General features: G+C 55.4%; 10 protein-coding genes across 10 annotated transcripts; 5 read left to right on the top strand and 5 right to left on the bottom strand.

The window, feature by feature from the left end:
- Nucleotides 1-503: 503 nt before the first annotated feature.
- P152DRAFT_475977 (putative glutamate synthase Glt1) lies at nucleotides 504-7,093 on the bottom strand (the record flags this gene model as incomplete). The annotated part of the gene is made up of 4 exons (XM_033681463.1): nucleotides 504-660; nucleotides 722-6,737; nucleotides 6,791-6,831; nucleotides 6,897-7,093. The coding sequence occupies 4 exons, from the start codon at nucleotides 7,091-7,093 to the stop codon at nucleotides 504-506; spliced, it is 6,411 nt and encodes a 2,136-aa protein (XP_033531772.1).
- Nucleotides 7,094-8,151: 1,058 nt separating this feature from the next.
- Nucleotides 8,152-8,720, bottom strand: P152DRAFT_140828 (uncharacterized protein). Its single transcript, XM_033673850.1, has one exon. The coding sequence runs from the start codon at nucleotides 8,503-8,505 to the stop codon at nucleotides 8,212-8,214; it is 294 nt and encodes a 97-aa protein (XP_033531771.1). The 5' UTR covers nucleotides 8,506-8,720; the 3' UTR covers nucleotides 8,152-8,211.
- Nucleotides 8,721-9,108: 388 nt separating this feature from the next.
- On the top strand, nucleotides 9,109-9,401 carry P152DRAFT_460931 (uncharacterized protein). The gene has a single exon (XM_033680016.1). It carries the CDS (start codon nucleotides 9,139-9,141, stop codon nucleotides 9,325-9,327), a length of 189 nt encoding a protein of 62 aa, XP_033531770.1. The 5' UTR covers nucleotides 9,109-9,138; the 3' UTR covers nucleotides 9,328-9,401.
- A 210-nt stretch (nucleotides 9,402-9,611) lies between these two features.
- Nucleotides 9,612-9,924, top strand: P152DRAFT_475976 (uncharacterized protein; the record flags this gene model as incomplete). The annotated part of the gene is made up of 2 exons (XM_033681462.1): nucleotides 9,612-9,659; nucleotides 9,712-9,924. 2 exons carry the CDS (start codon nucleotides 9,612-9,614, stop codon nucleotides 9,922-9,924), a joined length of 261 nt encoding a protein of 86 aa, XP_033531769.1.
- Nucleotides 9,925-11,698: 1,774 nt separating this feature from the next.
- On the top strand, nucleotides 11,699-12,424 carry P152DRAFT_475975 (uncharacterized protein; the record flags this gene model as incomplete). Its single annotated transcript, XM_033681461.1, has 1 exon — nucleotides 11,699-12,424. One exon carries the CDS (start codon nucleotides 11,699-11,701, stop codon nucleotides 12,422-12,424), a length of 726 nt encoding a protein of 241 aa, XP_033531768.1.
- Nucleotides 12,425-13,055: 631 nt separating this feature from the next.
- P152DRAFT_451499 (uncharacterized protein) lies at nucleotides 13,056-16,103 on the bottom strand (the record flags this gene model as incomplete). The annotated part of the gene is made up of 1 exon (XM_033678232.1): nucleotides 13,056-16,103. The coding sequence occupies one exon, from the start codon at nucleotides 16,101-16,103 to the stop codon at nucleotides 13,056-13,058; it is 3,048 nt and encodes a 1,015-aa protein (XP_033531767.1).
- Nucleotides 16,104-16,321: 218 nt separating this feature from the next.
- On the bottom strand, nucleotides 16,322-18,354 carry P152DRAFT_421790 (uncharacterized protein). Its single transcript, XM_033677174.1, has 2 exons — nucleotides 17,835-18,354; nucleotides 16,322-17,784 (listed from the first exon to the last, which is right to left on the bottom strand). Exons 1-2 carry the CDS (start codon nucleotides 17,981-17,983, stop codon nucleotides 16,536-16,538), a joined length of 1,398 nt encoding a protein of 465 aa, XP_033531766.1. The 5' UTR covers nucleotides 17,984-18,354; the 3' UTR covers nucleotides 16,322-16,535.
- Nucleotides 18,355-18,485: 131 nt separating this feature from the next.
- On the top strand, nucleotides 18,486-19,576 carry P152DRAFT_460928 (uncharacterized protein). Its single transcript, XM_033680015.1, has 2 exons — nucleotides 18,486-18,824; nucleotides 18,898-19,576. The coding sequence occupies exons 1-2, from the start codon at nucleotides 18,726-18,728 to the stop codon at nucleotides 19,165-19,167; spliced, it is 369 nt and encodes a 122-aa protein (XP_033531765.1). The 5' UTR covers nucleotides 18,486-18,725; the 3' UTR covers nucleotides 19,168-19,576.
- Nucleotides 19,577-19,974: 398 nt separating this feature from the next.
- On the top strand, nucleotides 19,975-20,733 carry P152DRAFT_371281 (putative flavo protein; the record flags this gene model as incomplete). The annotated part of the gene is made up of 2 exons (XM_033675518.1): nucleotides 19,975-20,393; nucleotides 20,502-20,733. Coding segments are annotated over 2 exons (651 nt in total), but the record flags the coding sequence as incomplete, so codon positions are not given.
- A 70-nt stretch (nucleotides 20,734-20,803) lies between these two features.
- P152DRAFT_475970 (uncharacterized protein) lies at nucleotides 20,804-22,905 on the bottom strand (the record flags this gene model as incomplete). The annotated part of the gene is made up of 3 exons (XM_033681460.1): nucleotides 20,804-21,841; nucleotides 21,888-22,730; nucleotides 22,780-22,905. 3 exons carry the CDS (start codon nucleotides 22,903-22,905, stop codon nucleotides 20,804-20,806), a joined length of 2,007 nt encoding a protein of 668 aa, XP_033531763.1.
- Nucleotides 22,906-22,960: the final 55 nt, after the last annotated feature.

Genomic DNA, 22,960 nt, shown 5'->3' with positions numbered 1-22,960 from the left:
CGACATGCAGGACGAGCAGCTATGTTTTAACTGAGATTGATACAGAAGGTACATCAGATCTACCTCCCGAGCAAGCAAACAAACAAGTACGCAACGAACAACGCTTTAGCTATAAATCAATTTTTTCCACCCTTGAACATCAACTGCCATCTATGCGCAATCCTGCCTCGTCCCATCCCAGGGATCGTTCGCAGTCCATGACTTGTCCTCCTGCGCGTCTATCCCAGTGCCCAGCACCCGATGTCCAAAGACATCCCAGTATCTTCCCTCCATCGATGGTAGACTTCATGCGAAACAAACACGGCCCAGAAGCCGCACGGCGAACCCGATCTATCGTAACGGGTATCAAGTAGAGCAGCGCACCACGAGAAATAATCGAAAAGCGCCGCGAAAAAAGCGCCAGGAGATGCGGGGAAGCGTAGGCATGAGCATGCGAATTCATCTCAAACGTTGAAAAATGTCGTGGGTTCGTTCGATCATGGCATGAAAGACGTTATGTGCGTTTATGCGGCCGCGGTGATCAGCTCCTCTGCGCCGGTTTTGGATAGGAGCTCGAATGGTGCGCGCTTGACGATGCCGCCGGTGACGGGGAGTTGAGTGCCGACGCCAGTGAGGTAGGAGTCGACGTCGCGAGCGGCCATGCGACCTTCATTGATACCCCTGTTACCGAGTCAGTATATGGTTTCCGGGCGAACGATGATGATGAGGAAGGTCAACTTACCAAACGATCAACGATTGCCCTCTCCTGCAATCGCCCGCCGCAAACACGCCCGCAAGGTTGGTGTTATAGTGACCCGCCGGCGTCTTCACGTTCTTCCTCGCATCCTTCTCGATCTCACCACCCAGCACGCGGTCTTCCGGACCCAAGAAGCCCATCGACAACAGCACCAAGTCGGCCGGGAAGAACTGCTCACTCCCCTCTATCTGCTTCATGTCCCATCCGCCCGTCGCGCTCTTCGTCCACTCCACCCGGATTGTGTTAATCCCCTTCACCTTTCCGCTCCCGTCGTCCACGAACTCCTTGCTCATCACACAATACTCGCGCGGGTCCTTGCCCATGTGCGTCTTGACCTCCGTGTGGCCGTAGTCGATGCGGTAGATGCGGGGCCACTGCGGCCACGGGTTATCAGGCGCCCGCTCTGGAGGCGGCTGCGGCAGCAGCTCGAAGTTCGTGACGGACCGCGCGCCGTGGCGGACGGACGTGCCGATGCAGTCGTTGCCGGTGTCACCGCCGCCGATGACGACGACGTGTTTGTCCTTCGCAGAGATATATGTTCCATCCTCCAGGCTTGAGTCAAGCAGCGATTTGGTGTTCTTGTGCAGGAACTCCATCGCGAAGTGGATGCCCTCGAGGTTGCGGTTGGGAATCGGCAAGTCACGCGCGACAGTGGCGCCGGTTGCAAGAACGACGGCGTCGTTGCTTGCGCGGAGCGATGCGAGTGTCACGTCGCCTTCGCCAACGGAGCAGCCGGTGACGAACTTCACGCCTTCAGCGGCCATAAGGTCCACGCGACGCTGCACGACGCCCTTGTCGAGCTTCATGTTGGGGATGCCGTACATCAGCAGACCACCGACACGGTCAGAACGCTCGTAAACGGTGACGGTGTGGCCGGCACGGTTGAGTTGATCGGCAGTCGCCAAGCCGGCGGGACCGGATCCGATGATGGCGACGGTCTTGCCGGAGCGGACCTTGGGCGGCTTCGGGGCCATCCAGCCCATCTCGAAGCCACGGTCGATGATGGCGCACTCGATCGACTTGATACCGACGGGGTCCTCGTTGATGCCGAGGACGCAGGCACCCTCGCAGGGCGCCGGGCAGACGCGGCCAGTGAACTCCGGGAAGTTGTTCGTCATGAGAAGGCGGTTGAGAGCGTCCTGCCATTGGTTCTGGAAGACCAACTCGTTCCACTTGGGGATGATGTTGCTGATCGGGCAGCCCGTGTCGGATTGGCAGAAGGGGACACCACAGTCCATGCAGCGCGCTGTCTGGAACTTCAGCTCATCTTCCGTCAACCGCGTCGACAGCTCGCGCCAATCCCTCGTCCGGGTTTTCGCGTCACGGTACTTCTCCGCGCGGCGCTTGTACTTCATGAACCCCTTCGTCTTGTCCAGAATGAGAGCCGACTTCCGCTCCTCGGTCTTCTTGTCCATGATGCTGTCCTCCATATCCATCAGCTCAGTCTTGTGCTCCTTCCCCTCCGCCTCCTGCTTCTTGCGCGGCTCCTCGCGCGCACTCCCTGCCAGGATCGGCAGCGGATACGCCACCTTCTTCGCCTCCTCCGCCTTCGCCGCCTCCTCCAGCAGTACGCGCTTGTAATCCGTCGGCAGCACCTTGACAAACCGCGGCAGCGCCCGGCTGAAGTCTAGCAGGATGCGCGCCGCGAGTTCCGAGCCCGTGTAGTGGTGGTGATCCTCGATCAAGCCGCGCAGGAACGCGATCTCGGTCGGGTCGTCCACGCCGGACAGCTCCACCATCTCCTGATTGACCTTGTTCTCGAAGTCGCGCGTCATGTCCAGGACATACGCGATACCACCCGACATGCCCGCCGCGAAATTGCGGCCGGTGGGCCCGAGGACCAGGACGCGGCCACCGGTCATGTACTCGCAGCAATGATCGCCGACGCCCTCGACAACGGCGGTCACACCCGAATTGCGGACCGCGAACCGCTCGGCGGCAACACCGCGGAAGAAACAGGTCCCGCTGGTTGCGCCGTACAGGCACACGTTGCCAATGAGGATGTTCTCCTCCGCCTTGAACACGGCGGTGCGCGGCGGGTAGATGATCAGACGACCGCCCGACAGGCCTTTGCCGACGTAGTCGTTGGCGTCGCCCTCCAGCTCGAGCGTCACGCCGGGCGCGAGGAACGCGCCGAACGACTGGCCGGCGGAACCGCGGATGTTGGCGTGGATGGTGTCCTGCGGCAGGCCGGCTTCGCCGTAGCGGCGGCTGATGTGGTAGGACAAGGTGGCGCCCATCGCGCGATCGGTGTTCACGATGTCACACTCGATGCGGGTCGGCAGGCCCTTCTCGATGGCCAGCTCGGACTCGGCGATGAGCTTGTTGTCCAGACGGACGTGCAGCTTGTGGTCCTGTTTGCGGACGTTGTAGGTAGCGACACCGGGGCGAAGGGTGTGCGCGGGGGTCAGGATGAGCGAGAGGTCGATGTTCGCGGTCTTCGCGGTGCGCAGGTCCTCGCGGACCTTGAGGCACTCGGAGCGGCCGACCATCTCGTTGACGGTGCGGAAGCCGAGCTTGGCCATGATGGCGCGGAGCTCGTTGGCGATGTAGTAGAAGAAGTTGATGACGTGCTCGGGGGTGCCCGTGAACTTCTTACGGAGTTCAGGGTCCTGGGTCGCGATCCCGACTGGGCAGGTGTTCAGGTGGCACTTTCTCATCATGATGCACCCCATGGCAATGAGCGGGGTGGTAGCGAATCCCCACTCCTCGGCACCCAACAAGCATGCAATGGCGACATCGCGGCCGGTTCGGAGTTGTCCATCCGTCTGCACGATGACACGTCCTCGCAAGTCGTTGAGCACCAAGGTTTGATGCGTCTCAGCAAGACCCAACTCCCACGGCAAACCCGCATACTTGATGCCGGTCCACCGTGACGCACCCGTACCACCATCATGGCCGGAGATCAAAATATGATCCGCCTTCGCCTTCGCGACACCAGACGCCACGATACCGACACCGGTCTCAGAGACTAGCTTCACCGAGACTCTCGCCCGCGGATTCGAGCACTTCAGATCGTAGATCAACTGCTTCAGATCCTCAATGGAGTAAATATCATGATGCGGCGGTGGCGAAATCAACCCGACGCCCGGCGTCGAATGCCGCGTCTTCGCGATCGGTCCCGACACCTTGTGGCCCGGCAACTCTCCGCCCTCGCCCGGCTTCGCGCCCTGTGCCATCTTGATCTGCAGCTCGTCCGCGTCAGCGAGGTAGTTCGACGTGACGCCGAAGCGGCCAGAGGCGATCTGCTTGATAGCGGAGCGCATGGTGTCGCCATTCTCAAGGCGCTGGGAGCGCTCGGGGTCCTCGCCGCCCTCGCCGGTGTTCGACTTGCCGCCTAGGCGGTTCATGGCGACGGCGAGGGTCGAGTGGGATTCCATGGAGATGGAACCGTAGGACATGGCGCCGGTGACGAAGCGGCGGACGATTTCGGTCCACGGCTCGACTTGGTCGATGGGGACGGGGGCGCGCTCCTCGAAACTGAAATCGAGGAGGCCGCGGAGCGTGCAGTTTTTGATTTGCTCGTATTCTGAGCGGGAGTACGCTTCGTAGGACTTGTCGTTTTTGCTGCGCACGGCGTCTTGGATGTTGGCGATGCTGGTGGGGTCGTTGACGTGCGCTTCGCCGCCGTCGCGCCAATGGTATTCTCCTGTCTCGGCGAGACCGGGGATCTCGACGATGGGGCGCGACGGAAAACCTTTCTCGTGCATGGCGAAAGCATCCTGAGCGATGAGCTCGAAGGTCATGCCCTTGATACGGGTGGCCGTTCCCGTGAAGCAGCGATCGACGACAGAGTCGTCAATACCGAGCGCTTCAAAGATCTGAGCGCCTTTGTAGCTCTGCAGGGTGGAGATACCCATTTTGCTCATGACCTTGAGGATCCCGCCGTCGCACGAATGCTTGTAGTTGTCAATGAGCTGTTTCGGCTCCAGCTTCTTGCGGATCAGTCCCTCGCGGCTCATCTTCAGGATACACTCCACGGCGAGGTAGGGGCAGATGGCATCAGCGCCGTAGCCGACGAGAACGCACATATGGTGCACCTCACGCGCCTCCGCCGTCTCCACCACGACCGCCATCTTCGACCGCCATCGGTTACGGACAAGGTGATGATGCACCATACCCGTAGCCAGTAGCGACGAAACGGGCACGCGGTCCGCCGACGTCGCGCGATCAGATAGCACCAAAACGCTATCATTCGCCTCGACGGCCTCGTTCGTCTCCTCGCAGATACGGTCCAGCGCGTCCATGTAGCCCTGCACGCCCTCTGATTTCGGGAACGTGATGTCCACGACGCGGACGGTCCAGGCGGGGTAGAGCCGGGTAATGTTCGTCAGGGCGTTGAACTCGTCGATGGAGAGCATTGGCGAGGGGAGGAGCAGCCGGTGGCATTGGCTCTGGTTCATCTCGAGGAGGTTGCCTTGTGGTCCGACGTAGGCTTCCAGCGACATGACGACGGCTTCACGGATGGGGTCGATGGGGGGATTGGTGACCTGCGCGAAGAGCTGGCGGAAGTACTCGTAGAGAATACGGGGCTGCGATGCGATGATTGCGAGAGGGGCGTCGTTGCCCATGGATCCGAGTGCTTCCTTGGAGTCTGCAGCCATCGGTCCAAGCAGCAGGCTGACCTGTTCGAGCGAGTATCCGAATGCTTTGAGCATCGGGTCTTCCTGCAGCCGATAGTCATTGAGCTTGAAGGAGATATCCGTGTCGGACTCGGACAGCCGCTGGTGAACGTTCGGCATGACAATCAGCTCCTTCTCGACCCACGAGCGGAAATCTTGCCGTGCTGCGACCGTCTGCTTCAGCTCGGTGTCGTCCACAATCCGGCCCGCCACCGTGTCAACAAGCAACATACGACCAGGCTGCAGCCGACCTTTCTGGATAACACGCTCCGGATCAATGGCGATAGCGCCGACCTCGGACGCGCACACGATGCGGTCGTCGTCGGTCACGTAGTATCGGCACGGACGCAGGCCGTTCCGATCGAGGTTTGCGCCGCAGTATCGACCGTCCGAGAAGGTGAACAGCGCGGGTCCGTCCCACGGCTCCATCATGCAGCCAGCCCATTCGTAGAAGGCCTGTTTCGCAGGGTCCATGGCGCGGTTGCCTTGCCAAGCCTCGGGGACCATGAGCATGACCGCCTCGGGGAGAGAGAGGACGCCGTTTATGACGAGGAGTTCCAGCACGTTGTCGAAGGCCGCGGAATCGGAGCCGCCGTCTTCGATGATCGGGTATAGCAGTTCCAGGTCGTCGCCGAAGAATTGGGATTTCAAGACACCTTCGCGAGCACGCATCCAGTTCTTGTTGCCGCGGAGCGTGTTGATTTCACCGTTGTGAGCGGCCCATCGCAATGGCTGGGCACGGTCCCAGGAGGGGAAAGTGTTGGTTGAGAAACGGGAGTGGACGAGCGCGAAATGGCCTTCATAGTCGACGTTGACCAGGTCATGATAGTATTCGTAGACCTGGACGGGCGACAGTTGACCCTTGTAGACGATGTTACGGTTGCTCAAGGAGCATAGGTAGAACCAATTCTGCAGACCGATCTTGTGCGTGGCGTGCTTCCGTAGGATGTACAATTGCTTCTCGAAGTAGGTGTTGTCGTATTTCTCGTCGAAGTCATCATTCGGCGCTGTCCCATCACCGTACGCGGATTTCTGGACGACGAAAGGCTGAAGAATGATGGGCTCACGAGAGAGCGCCGCAGGCCCAAGAATGCTCGAGTCGCGGGGGACTTCACGCCACCCCAGCACGCGCAAATGCAGGGAGTCCGCGACCTCCTCGAACGTTGCAATGGTGTCCTTCAAGATATCGGTGTCCGGCTTGAAGAACAGGTTACCGGCGGCATATTTTCCAAGGGCGGGCAATTTGATCCCCTGCTCCCGCTCGAAGTTCTTTTGGAAGAACTTGTGCGGAATGGAGGTCATCACACCAGCGCCATCACCATCGCGGGCATCGGAACCGACCGCACCACGATGGGTCATGTTGCATAGAAGATTTTTGGCTGAAGAGAATACATCAGCTGTGTTTCGGAGGTTATATAGTTCCAGAGCTTACCATCGCTCACGATCTTGTGGCTGGGCACACCCTTTATATGGCTATCATCCGCATATCAGCAACATATCTCCAGCAGTTTGGCATGGTTGGGATCGGGAAGACGTACGCAGCAAAACCAACACCACAGGCATCTTTCTCAAGCTCCGGGTCATACAACCCCTGCTTCAAGGGCAGCGTGCCGGCCCAGGACTTATTCTCCGCGGTGTCCTGATACTCGAAGACCGAGTGTGACGATCCATCGTCCACATCGTCGATTTCGTACTCGTGTTGTTTGATATTCACGTCGAAAGAAACCCGACCCATGCTTTCGGCGCAGTTGGCCGAGAGGAGGTATCTAGAGCTTTGGATGGATGAAGTGGGTTCGGTCGGTCGAGGGAGGACCGAGCGAGAGGGAGAACCGTGCGATTGGGAGGAAATCGGCGGCAATGGGGCTGCTTTGGCGCACTCGGGCGCCAGGGAGCGTGGATGTGTGGCTCTGGGGATGGGGAGAGGAGGGAGCGGGTGGATCTATTGGGAGAAATGGTGGATCAGTAAAGATGAATTGTGGGAGAGGATAGTCTCAGTAATTTATGCAGGCGTAAGAATGAAGAGGGGCACAAAAAGAGGCGGGAGAGGAGGTCGGAGCGCAGGGACAAAGCTCAAGCAGCTCTCAAGGACAATCTCAATGAATTCCAATGCCTTTACTGCAGAACTCGGTGATTCTTGTGAAGGGGAGTTGGCAGAGAGATAGAGATTGACAGAAAGAAGCAAGTTGACAAGCACGATGGATAGAAGAGAGAGAAATTCCGAGAAGAGAAATTCCGGCTTCCGTGTTTCAGCAGCGAGAGTAGAGGGAGAGAAATGAAGTCACCGGTTGCACGGTTGATCTCCACAAAACGTTCCAGCGATGGCAATACTGCTGCAATGTCAATCTTGATTGCTGATGGCAGTATCGCGATGATGATGATGATCGCAGCGGCTCGGTTTCTCGCATTCTCAAGGCCATTCTTCACCAATTGCCAGGTTTGTTACCCACACCCTCCCGATATGCGCTCAACCATGGCCGACCGTCGCGGTGGGAGCTCGTGTGCATTCCCATGCCAATTGATACCAGACCACCAACCCGCTCAGCCAGTCCAATCGAGCTCCAAGCCGAGCAGAGCATCGAAAAAGCCGATAGTGCGTTTCCGCCTCGCCTCCCCAAGCACCCCAATTTCGAGCACACCGGAGAAACACACTGCACTCCGACGTCCAGAAATTAAGAAGCTCGGGGTGCTTGGTGATAAGAGCGCCGTGTCTCGTCGAATCAGCGACGTCGCTTAGTGACGGTTAGACTGGTGGAGCGCGGGGTCGTAGTGGGAGGGACAAGGAATGGGACGTTTTGCGGCGGCTGCTGCATTGGCGGCCGGAGGGCTGCAGGAAATGGCCGGTTTCGCATAGTTTCAATCGGTGCGAGATGCGAGATGTCGCCCATGTGGGGTTTTGCACGATGCTGGTTTTTGTGACATGTTGTGGCGTGGGCTGGACTTTTGGGAATCTTTTTTTGGTGGCGGGTTGGTGATGCTCCCTGCTGCTTCCTCTCGCTGGATCTCTCGCTCTCTCTGGCTCTGGCTCTCGATCTCTCTCTGGCTCTTTGGCAAAACTCTGGTGGCACATTGGTGACTCTCTCCCTCCCGTTTTCTCTCTCGCTGCTGTGGATTCGGCGTGACAAGTAACAGAACAGTAATAGAAATCATCTCACCTATATGACCTGTTCGCGTGCAAATTCCCAATGGAATTCCAAGCAATTGGCAGTCAATCTTCACTTCTCCCACTTGTCGAATCAGTCAGACTGGGTGGTTCCAAGAATGGCGGTGCGTGCGTATATGCGTGCGATGGGACGTGGGCGGTAGGGAGTATCTTTGAGCAAGCAGCAAGATCAAGCAGCAAGAAGAAGCAGAATCAATATCCTCGAACGGAGATGGGCGAGGCTCTTTAAACCAGAAAGAAGCCTCAGAGAGAGAGAGGGTGGGGAAATCTGTTAGTGTCATGGTCTGATGGTGGGCGTTTTTTTCCCACTGCTCTGACCTCGTCTATCCGCCACATCCTCTCTCCCACCCTCTCCGGTCCCTTTTCGAGGAAAGCTTGCTTGTGCTGGTGGCCGGTTAATCGTATTTCAGACCACTTGGCTAGTTAAGGCTAACTGCCATCCTAGATTTAGACCCTTTCTAAGAGGCTAAATGGTGGTTGTGCTCATTACCCCTCCATCGGAAAGTTTTTTGTTCGTGTGAAGCCGGACATGTGAGAATGATACTAGCATCATAACCATTGCGATGTCACCAAATGATTTATTCCATGAACTTGGTCTCTGTACTACAATTAGACACTCCATGAGATCATTTATCACCTCTCCCATCATCGTGTACTACCCATCCAACCCCTTTCCTCCTCACGCTCACCCTCCCTCATATATCCCAGAGCCTCCATATGCTCCCAACTCCCAAAACCTTACCCCACGGCATTACCTGCAACAATCCATCTCGTACATCAACCGTCAAGGAATCAAGCTCCCTCCATGACATAACCCAACCAACCCAGCAACCTAGCGCCGAACATCTGCTGTGTCTCGCCAATTCCCTCCCCTCTGATTCGCCCACCACCCACCCCCAACCAGCACCATCCGCCCCATCCCTGCGCTCTCTCACTGCTGATCCTGCACCCTCCCGTCGACCCCCCCCATACCGCGCTTCGCATCGCATCGCATTATTCCTCTCTACCGCATCTCGCGCCTCTGCACTGCGAATACGCACCGAAACACCAGGGTCCAGGGGGTGCAGATCCCTCCTCCCTCCTCTAGCCAACCATGCTCCCCGGGCGCGTGGTCGGCGCCGGCGCATTGGGAATGCAGCCCGTGCGCGGGATGGCGATGGATGCGCCTATTTGCGATCGGACTAATTGTGTAGGGTCACGGAATGGAGGAGGCGCTGATAGTGGTGGGATTGGCGGGAGGGCTTATCTATGGCGGGGCGTGCCTGGGTGGGTACGCGCTACGCTACCTGGCGCTGGTGGAGTGGTGGGTGGTGGGAATGCTGTGGGTGAGGGTTGGGGGTGAGGGGAGTAGGAGTGAGGTCATGGGAGGTTGGCTATTGACTGGATTGATCGTTGATGGGGGATAATTATTTCATATTCCTGGGTAAGTCTGACTCTTGGGACGGGAGAGACGTTCGTAACTCTGGATTTTGGATGTGGTGATGCTGCTGTGGTGTTCGGCTTCGTCCATCCCATCGGCCACCAATCTCCCCATCCCAAGCGGATGCCATAATCCCCCCTCCAATTCGCCCACTCCCTCTCCTCTTTTTCTCATCCCTCCTCGTCTCCCGCCCACCCTTCCCACTATCCAACAATAAAATTTCCATCCCGTAACATCGTCCCTCGGACCCATCCTCCAAGATCAACCTACCCGCTGTAGCCTCATCCTCATTCTCTAGCCTCCATCCCATCCAGCATTTTCATCGGGAAGAAACGGGTGCCTCACCTTCCCAATATTCTAGCCTCGACGACTCGACTGGAAAATTTTTGCCTGCTCTCTCTGGCTCTAACAGAATGACAGGACCAAATCTAGCGGAGATGCGATGCCGCTGAGGGATGCGACTCCTCACCACCCATCCCGGATGTTTAATATGGTAACTCCCGGTAGACGGTCACTGGTACGTCGACTCTCGCCCGACAGCGGCGCACCCAGGATACCGCCTTGATATCCCAGCCCACCACCCTACATCCTCCGGCCTCCATCTCCACGCAGCCAAAAGTCGGTCATTTCCGCCCGTTTTCCGTGTGTCATCGATTCTGTCCCCAGTCGTCCGTGAGCCCGTTCTGCTGACGCTGCCGATATCGCGTCGGCGAGCCGGGTATTGATGGTAGTTGGGACGCACCAGCGCGCCTTGAATTTACTGTGAGAGATGTCGATGTCGGAGGAGGGGGGACGGGGAATGTACATGCGGTGCTGATCGTGGTGAGGATCTGGTGGATCGTGAAGGGGATTTGAAATCATCGCTCCGGTAGGTGCGATTGGCTGATGAGGCGATTTTGGGAGCCATGCCAAAACGACGATGGGTGCCTCATATCAATCCGATTGCTGCCTTAGAGTGGAGGACACGTGGGAGCCTCCGAGCACAGGAGTAATATCCCACCATAATTCGAGACTCGATGATATTAACACTGCACTCCGGGACGCGAAGGAATTACTTGCTGCAGCACACTTCAAAGTCCGATGGAGACACAGATATTTAGGCGTAGAAACAACTTCTGGAGTAGATTGACTTTGAACTCGGGATTCTAGGCTGACTGACCAAATCACCACAGATATCGTGGGCTCACGTCCATTAGAAATAGGTGACTGGCATCTGTCCCGTCATATGCGTGAACATGTTAATGGGCTTAATGATGGTGAATGTGAATTCTGCTACCAACAGCATGAGACAATTCACAAACCGCTCCACCGACAGCATGTCCACATTGATGATAATGCAAACAAAGCCAGTCATCATCACTGAATGTTTGATTATGCCATTCAGAATGTATATATCACACTTGGATTTCCATATTACTTCAAACTTCTGAGTCACAAATCATAGTCACCTTAAAGTCAAAATCTTTCAATTACTATTCGCAGAAAGAACTGACAGCTTCTCCCAATCGCTGGTTTCGTTCACACTGAAAACCTGTCAGTGTAAATTCCCCTGAGAAGCAGAGTTATCAGCCGCGGTTGCTATCATCCTTAGAACTCGATCAAGCAAGTTGCGATAAACCAACTAAGTTTTGATAGAACAAGCCCGTTCCGATAAAACAATCCAGTTCTGAAAGATTTCCTTTCTCGGCCCTCTCATTCATTTCTGCTTCAAAGACCTCCAGGACTTCTTAACTAGCCCACCATCGACAGACACCACCACAATGCTGTCCATTCTCACCATCCCCCTCCTCTTCCTCCCCACCCTCACCACCGCCCTCCGCTCCTGCCCCCCCACCACCAACTCTTCCACCACCCCCAAAATCAACCACCACACCACCCTCACCACCACTACCCACCCCTCCCTCATCCACCTCGACATGCATGGCCGCTCAACCATGCACATCGGCCCCAGCCCCCTCTACTTCGCCCTCGAGCGGCCCGAACAACCCTGGAATCTCACCTCCCGCCCCGACGGCAGCCGCCTCTACACCCGCACGCTCACTGACTTCCTTGTCCCGCACGTCGGCTGCGACCTCGACGCCGAAGCACAGATCTGGCCCAACTCCGGTATGGACCCCAAGGCGGCGCGCTGGGCGCTCAGCGATCTATTCCTCGAGACGTTCATCGCGACGAACGCGAGTTTTTTTATCGGGGAGTTGTGGAGTGAGAGGGTGTTTGTGATGCCGCAGCGGTGGGAAATGGTGGTGGAGTGCGAGGAGGCGGACCGACGGTTGGCGCGATGGAGGTATCGTGTGGAGTGTCCGGGGAATCCGACGGCGGTGCGGGTGGATGAGAGGTGGTGTGGGAGGGTGATGGAGGAGGTGGAGGGGACGTGCAGGGGGGAGTTGCAGGGGCGGTATGAGGAGTTGAATGTGCATAGTCTGGAGGCGGTATGTGATGGGTATGTCCCGGATGGAGAGATTCGTAAAATGGAGGTGGGGAGGTGATGGATGCGTAGGTTGACGATACACGATGAATGACGGACTACGATGAGATGAGAAATCGGGATGGAAAGGATTCGATGTTACCAATGATGCTAAAATAGCAAAAGTCACTGGTAGATCATGATCACGTCGATCATTGAGAATTCAGGGATCTTTTTATTGTATTTTTAGAGCTATGGAGAATACCATATAAGCTATGCTGACTGATAGCATATGCTGAAGTCCGACTATAACTGCCTATGAGGTAGCATCCGATGATATGTACCTCTTCGCTGTGAACCAAAGAAGCGAGCTGTTTGAAGAAGTCGGTCATCTTGTAGTTCGATCTGACAAGGGAAAACGCGGATAAGTGTACATGTAGGGGAGGAGAGGGGGGTGAAGAAACGGTGACGGATGAAAAGGGAAATGGGAATCGACGGGGACAATAAGATAAGGGTAATATGAAGAAAAGGGAATACGAGTTGGGCATCCGCCGCCTCTGGCCACATGTAGAGCACCAATCCATCAAGGCCAGTCAGTCAACAAAGAGGGCAATATCCGCATGCCGCACAACGAAACGGATTGCCAGTCCTGCTGAATCACCACGGCCTCGTCAGCACGCCCTTCAACGACATGTCACCTCTGGCACATCCACTCAATGCCGCCTCGCATCAAACGACTCCGCATCATCACTCTCCTCATTCTTCCTTGGCACCTTCCTCTCATCCACAATTGTTCCCTCAACTGCCATCCACCCCCTCTCCACAAGCGACGCTCGCCACACCCTCTCCGGCTGCGGCTCCGGCGCTGGTACCTCCTCCACTGGGGCCGCTGCCATCTCAGCCGGGACCGCCGTCGCCGTCGCTAGATTCTCATGGTGTTCAATTCCGCGCCCCACCTGCGCCCGCCGCATCGCCTCGGGGCCGATATGTCGACGGAAGCTATTGCGCGGTTGACTGGTGAACAGGGTGCTGTCGAACTGTGGCGAGACGTAGAACGCCGGACGGGGGATACGACTAGAAGGGAGCGGGGAGGTTGCAGCGGCTCCACCGACCGCAGTGCTTGTGTTTCCGAAGAGAAGAGTGCTCGGGGTAGCTGAGGCCGGACCCTGCGGCTGTGTCTTTGGTTCGCGGAGGTTTTCTTGGCCGTCAACGCGGCGGGGAGGGTGGTATGAGCCATCCACCGCGTTGACCGGGCTTGTCGCACCTTCCGGCTGCTTAGGCGATGCATCCGTCGACTCTTCGCTCTTCCGCGGAGTGTCCAAGCTGTTCCGCGGGCTACCGAAGCCGTTGGCAAAGGAGAGACGGCGCTTGACGCCCTGGGTGGTTCGCTTGACGGCTGAGGTGAGGCGCTGCATGGACTCCCGCTTGGCGGCGCGCCTGGCCTCCTGTTCTTCTTGCCGCTTGCGCTCGCGCTCCGCCATGACGCGGTCTTGGGCTTGCTGGACCCACCAGTTTCCGACGAGGAGTTGGCTAGCTTTAGTACTGATGGGGAGCTGCACGGGGGTGAATTTCGAGGGCGGTGGGGAAGGGGCGGTCTGGGGTTCGTCATCACTGTCCTCGGTGGGTTCAGCGGCGACGGTTTGTTGGTTGCCATGCTGGTCGTAGCCAGAGCCCGGTTGACCATGAGAGGAAGAAAGTCCCATTGTTTGCTGATTATGCGCGGGATTCGCAGATGAAGTTCTTGGTGTGACTGCATCTTGGGCGCTCCCTGTAGCAACACCTGCTATATAACTTCCAGTGGTTGAGCTCGTCTGCCGATACTGCTGAGTAGAAACCGGTGCAGACGATCGCGCAGACGATCGCACAGGCACGACACTGTCCGATACAGATCGTCTTGGAGTCCACCTTTCCCGGAGACTTTGCACAGAGCGATGCGCCACGGTCCCCGTCGGCTTTTTCTCAGTGCCCTCTAGTTTACCGCAGCCAGCTGAAGGTCCTGCATTTGAGATTGTTCTAGAGGAGGCATTGTGAGGTACTTTGCTAGGCGTATCAGGAGTAGGCGCACGAGGAAAACTGGAAGGACAAGATCCACTCAAGTTGCGGAATGAAGACAGCCGTTTGGGATTGCGCGGGGGGATTGGTGGTAGAATATCGGATTGTTGAGTGTCGTTGAATGGGTCTTCATCTTCGTTGATGGTCTGAAGGGAGGATTCACGTCCCGTGACTGATTGTTCTGCATGTGAGTCATCTTCCAGTTGTTCATCATGCCCATGAACGCTCTGTCGGTCAAACATAGGCTCTGCAGGTTGATCGGCAAGTAGTGGAGAGAGCAGAGCCTGTTTGCCATTTAGCTTGATTTGATCCTGGTGGTCGTCAGGGGCCGGCACCGTTTCAACACCAACTGAATCTCGATGGTCTTTGACTTTTCCAGGACTGTATTTGACGGGTTTCAAGAAATCAAGGGGGGGAAGATACAGGGCCCCTGGAGCTTCTTTTCGTGCGTTCGTGTGAATGTCTTGTCCTTGCCTTTGACTAAAAGAGTCAACAGCAAAGCTCTGGGTTTGTTGCACCGCTGTCACTCCGTAATCTGACACCCTCGCTTGCGGTGCACTTGATGAGCGTGATGCATGGTTCGCTCGAGAAGCATCGTGAATTGACGTCCTCGTCGGCAGTGCATTTACCGGAGCAGATGCACGGTTGGAACTGGGAATGAGAATAGACCTCCGCAGAATTGAGGCAAACTCCGGATATGAAAGAAGTCTTCGTCCGCTTGGATCGAACTTTTCCAGTGACTCTCGGATCGCTGTAAGACTCTGATTAACGCCATATACGTTGTTCACGGCTTCCATCCCTGGTTCGTTCAGAAGGTCCATGAACTGAGTCCACGTGAGTGGTTTTCCAAGGATGGCGTCGACACCTGTTGGCGAGGCTGAAATGTTGTCCTGCTCGCCAACATCATTGCCTGCGGCAGTACTCCCTTCAGATAATCCTGAGGAACAGCTCTTGCATCGTTTGTGGTGCTTTCTGCGTTTCTGGGAGGGTTCCCATTGAATGCCCGTAGTTTCAGACAAGTGAGAATCATCACCATAAGTGAAATTGTCAGCCTCCGAAGTGAAAGGATGTGCTGGTTCGCCATCACCTGGCAATGTCTCCCAGTCAGAAGACTCATAATTGTCATCGCCTTCATTTGTCAGCCATCCCGGCTCTGGTAAATGCTTTGAAGGAGGGAGAGAGTTTCGCCGCTTCGCTTTCTCAACGCGAGGTCCTTCGGTTTGAGTGATTGTCGCTTGGCTCTGGCGCCTAGAGGAGACACCGCTGCTAGGTGCACGGAGCGTCGCCCCAGACTCGTATTTCTTCCGCTTTCCACCGTAGAGATCCATGATGTCTGCAATCTCAGAGCCGAGCTCTTTGAATAACGCTTGAGATGAGCTCGTCAAATCTTCAGAGCTTGAAGAAAATGGACTCAGGGCACATTCAATGATATCCAAGTCAAGGTGGAGTGATGAATCTTCAGAGGGAGGGCTATCCGCCGAAGAGATGGGGGATGAGAGAGGTGAGAGAGGTGAGACTGGTTCGATTGAAGATAGGGTTGATGAAGTTGGATTGACGGGAATCGCACTTGGGGTCATACGGGCTCCCGGGGAGTCGAAATCAGACATCTCCTGATAAGAAGCTACCGGAATTCTGGACCTTTTAGCCACCTTCGGTGTCTCAGGAGGTAGAATTGTGGAATTCCGCATGTCCATTGCGAGGTCAGTCATGGTTGCGAGTTCGACGTCGCTGTACCGTGGGGGGGAAATAGAAGATAGTGAGGTTTCGGATATTGAAGTTGTAAAGGTTAGTGGAATATCATAGAAAAGGCGATGAGTTCAACCGAACGATGACATGGTGGTACTGAAAGGAGAAGGGAAAGTGAATGAAGGACTTGTGGTAAGGCTGGAGTGAAAATTATCAACCGGCGCAAAGCGAAGTGAATCAAAAAGTGCATAAAAAGTTAAAGTGAAAGTGTCAGTTAATTAAACCAGTCACTAGGCAACATCTAACTCTATGGGACAATGGTCATCCTGACACTCAGGAGAATTCACCGTACAGCACCCTTATGAGCATGTCTTCAAATAGGGATGTCACAGTCTAACAGGGAAGTGTTTTGGTGGTCGGTCTGTACGCTATTAGTCCAAGCCGAACCAAGACCACTACTTCAATGTAACTAGCTCTTCTGCACTGCTCGGATGGATTGCAACACATTGGTCAAAGTCTTTCTTGGTCGCACCCATCTTCACAGCAACGCCGAAGCCCTGAAGAATCTCGCTGCTGGAAGATCCCATAATATGAAGACCAACCACCTTCTCTTCAGGACCAGCACACACCAATTTATATGCTGTTGGCCCCTTGTCTTCTGGCTCCATCATGGCAAAGTACATGTCAGTGAAGCCAGTAGAGTAGATCTTGATGTTCTCATCGCCGAACTTCTGCCGAGCTTCCGGTTCAGTCAGGCCGATTGAACCAACTTCCGGATGCGAGAAGACCACAGAAGGGATATTTTCGTAGATCAAGTGGGCATCAGTCTTTCCTCCGAATAGGCGATCTGAAAGGCGTCGACCGGCTGCAATGGCGACAGGAGTCAGTTCGAAACCTTTGTCGCACACATCTCCAAGAGCATAGACGTTCTCGACATTGGTGTTCTGATACTCGTCCACGACGACATGTGACTTTTCATTGAGCTTCAGGCCGACGTTCTCAAGTCCCATGCCATCGATCTCGGGTTTCCGACCAACGGCGAAAATGACTTCGTCCACATCAACGCTCGATTCACCATCCTTGTCGGAGTAATGGAACCGCTTCTTGCCGCCGCCAATATCTTCGATCCTGGCTGCTTCTGAATTTTTGTGTACGTTGATCCCTTGCCTCACGTACTCGGCTGTGACCTTTTCTTGGATCATCGGGTCGAAGGTTCGTAGGAAGTGGTCATGGCGGATGAACAGATGAGTTTCGGTTCCGAGCGACTGGAACATGCCTGCAAACTCGACGGCAATATATCCTGCACCGACGATTGCCACCTTTTTCGGCTGCTGCTCGATCTCGAAGAATCCATCGCTAGTAAGGGCCAGTTCGATCCCAGGAAGGTCGGGTAGCGCTGGTCGACCACCGACAGCAATGAGAATTTTCTTGCCTTTGATTTGAACTTTGCTTCCGTCATCTGTCGTGACTTCCACCTCTTGCTTGCCGGTGAAGCGGGCAAATCCATGGATATATTCCACTTTGTCATTTCCGAGGTTTCGCTCGTAAATACCGTTCAGACGCGTGACATATGCATCTCTCTTGTTTTTGAAAGAATTCCAGTCAAATGGAGCTGTATGTTGTACAGAGAACCCATATGCCTTGGCCTGGTGTATCGTCTCCGCAATATGAGCAGCATTCCAAGTGACTTTCTTTGGCACACATCTTATCGAACTTGTCAGTAAAACCCAACCATCCAGGGACACCTCACATACCCAACATTGACACATGTGCCTCCCAATCGCTTTGCTTCGATAGCAATCGCCTTGGCACCATACCAGGCACTGGCTCTCCTAGCAGATGCCAGACCCCCACTACCCCCGCCAATCACCAGGTAATCGCATTCTTTCGTGATGGGCGCCATGAGGTCTCTTGTTGTGGAGAAATGCTGCGAGACGGCGGAAAGTCTTTGATTTGCCAGCTTGAGCCGGGGGAGTGAGACACGGATTGGGGTGATGAAAGACAGTTTGGCGGATTTGGCGGATTTCACGTGTATTTAACGAATTTATAGATCCTTTGCGAATGTCTGAGGAGATTGCCACTCGGGTGAATTCTCTTGACAAATACCCGGTAATGCTGCAGGGAGAATGAAGCACAATGACGTGATTAGGATGGGATATCGCGCTGGTTCCTGTCGGAGTTAAGATGTGCTTGGGATCCGGAGGGTTCAGAGGTCTGGACTAAAGGGCAGGTAGGCTAACTTGTAAGCAGGAAAGAGGGAATATCTTGATCTCGCCGTAAGATGAAGATGTGGTTAAAGGTAGAGGGTCCAGAATTATATTGCCGGCTGGCGCTATTGCTGATTGGTCAGCAGCGTGCAGTTCCCAAGCACGGCCCGTATTTCAAACTCGACATCATCCATCAGATTCATGATGCATCAGCTCCTCTGTTGTCCATGATGTTGTCGAAATACTGTGGTTAGATGAGTCCTGTATTATTACATTGCTGTTGTAATTACGGGTGGCAAAAGTATGTGGTAACAGCACAGAACACGCAAGAAATGCTGTCTTAGAAGTCAATTGTCATCTGTAACCAGACCAACCCTTCTAAACAGACCATTCAACAGCGAATCCTTCGGTGTATGCGTCACAAGAAGTCACAACAAAATGGGAGGCCGCTTGTCCATGCCTCGAAGCCCTGACAAGGCCAACGAGATCTCCCGACCAGTATCAGGATCTCGAAGGGGATTTCCCCTCAACTCAAGAGTAATCCACCCCTTCCCGAACGCGAATTCCGAACGCCAACCTCCAAGCCATCCCGCTGACACGAAGCTCCCAGACAATCGTCGCTCCATTAGCAGCCTTCACCATGGCGGGATTGCTATTCTTCTACGCCCGCGTCAGCATCCGCGCGGCGAAATTGAACGCCGCCAAGACGCGCGAAGCGGACGGCGGGGAGGTCAATTGGAGGAAAGTCCACATGAGGAATCATGGACAGATTGAAGAAGTTGAGAAGCCGTCCGTGAAGGAGGCGATTATCGATGATCCACTTTTTGGAACGAAGCGGAAACGCAAGGCAGATGATGCGACGCGGGATGGTTCGGCATGATGAGCATCACCATCCTGGCCGTGGCTAGGAGATACTCTTGGTTTGCGGGACGTAGTTCCTATTTCACCGATGACGGGAGTGTTGACTTTGTGGGTATATCTTGGTGGAATGGAGAGAAGCGAGGCACATGTTGGCTGATTCTTCGTCGAGAATCTCGCTCGCCAAACACGATCGTAGAAAGGCAGACGTAGAAGGTACCTTGGACTTGATATTGGGTATACGGTGGCTCTAATTGACCCCTAAAGGTTGTTTGAATCCCCTGGAGGAAGCTAGGCTGCCCAACTAGTTCGGGTTAAGCTGAAACCCACAAGGTGCTGCCAGTCTTCCATTGGTGGCTTAGACGCAGAGCGTAGTCCAGCAGAAACATCCAGAATATATGTTAAACAGATATCGTGACAATCACACTGGCCCGTTTGTTCGCATACTTACGAGCAGATGATAACTCCTACTATGGTGGACGGGATATTGCGGGTCAAATCGGCATACCATAAAGGGAACCCAACCAAATGAGATCCATCGGTCTGTGTAATTATATCAACTTCCCATCAATGCCTTCACGCCCTTTCGGAGATTTCACAAAACGACATGTTCAACTCGTGGCAAGTAATCTTCGTGAAATATTAGGATCCTCTTCATTGTCCTCAAGAGCCTGGTAGAGAGGTGGAATTCAACTGGTAGTACCATCGTCATCCACATATATCCTCCGAGTTCCACGACCTCGAAACCCAACGAACCATCCTTCGACATGAGACCAACATGACCCAACCAACCCCCAACCCCTTCCCCCTCGCCAGCCTCCCGCTCCTCGCCTCCACCCACGCCACCGACAACAAACACCACATCCTCCTCGCTGCCTCCGGCTCTGTTGCGACCATCAAACTCCCCCTCATCGCCGCCGCCCTTGCCGCCCACCCTACCGTCTCCCTCCGCCTCCTCCTCACCCCCTCCGCCACCCACTTCCTCCAGTCCCAATCCGCTGAACAACCCGCCCTTGAGTCCCTCGCCGCTATTCCCCGCGTCGATGCCATCTACCAGGACGCGGACGAGTGGACGGTCCCCTGGGTGCGGGGAAACAGCATCTTGCATATCGAGCTGCGGAAATGGGCGCATGTTATGGTGGTGGCGCCGATGAGCGCGAATACGTTGGCGAAGATGGTGCACGGCGTGGCGGATAATCTTCTGACGAGCGTGATTCGCGCGTGGGATACGACAGGGTTGGTGGACTTGTTGCCGGAGCAGGAGGGGGTGCTGGGGCCGACGGTGACGGTGCCGGAGGGGGTGGAGGTGGAGGTGGACGCGGGGGAGAAGACAGCTGGGGAGGCGCGGACCAGGAGGTATCGGAAGAAGCTGATACTGGTGGCGCCGGCGATGAATACGGCGATGTGGGAGCAGCCGATTACGGGGCGGCAGGTGGGGGTGTTGGAGGGGGAGTGGGGGGTGAAGGTGGGGGGATGGGTGGAGTTGTTGCGGCCGCAGGAGAAGACGCTGTCATGTGGGGATACGGGGAATGGGGCGATGTATGAGTGGACGGGGATCGTGCGGGAGGTGGAGCGGAGGTTGGGGTTGGATAGATAGGGGGAATCATGGCGATGGATGACGTGGAGGAGGAAGCGCGTATTGCGCGATATCATTGAAGTTACTGCTCTACGGCTATGCTAGATGAACCGGCCCCTGACCCAAAGACACTCCACACCCATCCTGCGGACCCTAACACCGCTGCAAGTAATCCAAACACCACAATTCCTGTCATGGAATCCATCACTGAGCGTTGCTGCCCACCTCCCAGGCCACTCGCCCGTCCCTTTTCCGCCCCCACCACCGCCTGTTCCCCACCCGCGTGCGCCGGGTGATCACCAATCGTAAACACCCGATCAAACAACGACTCGAGCCCCGTATCCTTCGGTTTCTCCTCCATCACCCATTGCGGTTTTTGCAGCACCATCTCCGCGCGCTTCTTTCCCCCCTGCGGCGATACTTGCTTCGAGCTCCCCAAATTGCTCATCAGCTGCCCCAAGAACTGCTCCTGCGTCTGCTCGCCCGTTTTTCGGAACTGTTGTCGGAGAAGAGGGTTGCGCGCTTTGTGGTTGGGGTGGATCGGGGCGGCGGGAAGCGGACCACGGAAGGGGGAGGGTTCGTATGGGTTGCTTCCGAGGAGGGGGTTGGACTGCGAGGCGCCGACAGTTGTGAACGATTGGTTGGGAGAGGAGACGCCGAGCGCTTGGTTATATGCGGCGTTGGGCGGGGAGAAGGATGTGGACTTCTGGAAGGATCGGGGAGGGCTGAACGCCGGATGGCGAAGGCTGAGCTGATCCGGCTGCGTCGGTGTCCAGTCCATATTGTTATCTGGATCGTATTCGGCGGTGGTTTCGGTGTCGTCATCTGATGCACCCGCTTCAGTGTTGGCGTATATGGATGGTGTCCGAGCACTTTGGCGATCCAGAGAGGGTGTAATCGGAGATCCCAGATTTTCAATAGGAAAAGCTGATTGTCCGGTCTCGCTCGATCCGAAGCGCATCGGAGATTTATTAAGGTATAATGACTCGAGATGATTGAGCTCGGATGCCACCTCAGGCTTGTCCTGGCTTCTTTCTGGAAGCAGGGGTTCTATGTTGGTGCTGAATTTGATCGGAGGCGGCTTCTGGAGATACATGACGGTATACCCAAGATACATCCCCTATCCTTGTTAGCATCTCGGCCATCCTCAAACAAGGTTTACTTACAATGATGATGAAAAGGACCATGAACGCGTGTGCGCCGCGAAACGCAGGGAGGGTAAGTCCAAGCACTGTTGGATATGCCAGAGTCCACCAAGCCACCGACCGGATAGCTAGCACGACTGCTTGCATGAATATATGTTGTCCTACGCGCATAAGGTGGGCCCTAGATGTTCTCAACTTCACATTCAACGCCGGACTCCACCAGATGACGAGGATTCCAAGCATGAGCGCATGTATTGCACCCCTGTGGACGGAGTCGAAACACCCATAGTCAAGGGCGGCGGTCGTAATTGCATTCTGGAGACAAGTTCCTGCTTCCGGTCGTACGTCTACAGTGGGTGCTGAGCCCTCCCAATCAACCAAGAAGGTCGACAAGTGCCAGACAATCTGGACCAAGGCGCTGGACCACCATATCAACCCGCAAAGATTGACGAGACCGCCTTTCCATGAACCTCCCGAAGTAGTAGGAGTAGTGTATGTTCCTGAACTACCTCTATTCCGCTCCATGACTCGTCGGAGGTGATCCGACCGAGCAGCATACTGGGCAGTCTGGATGCGCCTGCGTACTCGTGGCTCGCATTTGGCGCATACTTGGGGATAGCGCTCCTCTAGCTGCGCCTTGTATTCCGGGTGCGATGCTTCGAACTCCGCATATTGAGGATCATCCGTCGAGGGTAGATATGATGCGAGTGCCTGGGTGACGAGATATTGGTTCTTCAAGCAAGTCGAGCAGAACAGGGAGGTGTCTTGCGCGTCCAGCTCAGGGGACCTCGGACGCGGTACCTGAATGGCATAATGCGTATTCTGCGGAGTTCCATTCGTCGGAGGATCTGTAATTTGGCCTTTCTACAGCAACGATTAGACCTTCTCGAGTATTGTCGAGGCATACACATACCTCGTCCAGATAATTTACCGCCTCGCAACTTTGACAGCGGAACTTCCTGATCTTGCCATCAAATCTGAGGTTAGATTTTGTTCCGCAGTAGAAACAGGTAAGACTCCGCCGCAGGAGACTCGGCATATTGATTTCAGCATGTTTACTTTCGAAACTCAAGGGACTGGGGGGGAGTTGCATT

The sequence above is a fragment of the Eremomyces bilateralis genome, assembly GCF_010015585.1.
Source record: "Eremomyces bilateralis CBS 781.70 unplaced genomic scaffold P152scaffold_20, whole genome shotgun sequence".
Classification (NCBI taxonomy): domain Eukaryota; kingdom Fungi; phylum Ascomycota; class Dothideomycetes; order Eremomycetales; family Eremomycetaceae; genus Eremomyces; species Eremomyces bilateralis.
This window is presented reverse-complemented; position numbering and strand designations above follow the sequence as displayed.

Bases quoted from the DNA above. Each gene is read 5' to 3' on its own strand.
- P152DRAFT_140828 (XM_033673850.1), bottom strand. From the start codon at position 8,505: ATGATTTCTATTACTGTTCTGTTACTTGTCACGCCGAATCCACAGCAG.
- P152DRAFT_460928 (XM_033680015.1), top strand. From the start codon at position 18,726: ATGGGAGGCCGCTTGTCCATGCCTCGAAGCCCTGACAAGGCCAACGAG. The intron at 18,825-18,897 runs GTAATCCACCCC...CGAAGCTCCCAG, and splicing joins GATTTCCCCTCAACTCAAGA to ACAATCGTCGCTCCATTAGC.
- P152DRAFT_460931 (XM_033680016.1), top strand. From the start codon at position 9,139: ATGAGATCATTTATCACCTCTCCCATCATCGTGTACTACCCATCCAAC.
- P152DRAFT_421790 (XM_033677174.1), bottom strand. From the start codon at position 17,983: ATGGCGCCCATCACGAAAGAATGCGATTACCTGGTGATTGGCGGGGGT. The intron at 17,785-17,834 runs GTATGTGAGGTG...AAGTTCGATAAG, and splicing joins GGCACATGTGTCAATGTTGG to ATGTGTGCCAAAGAAAGTCA.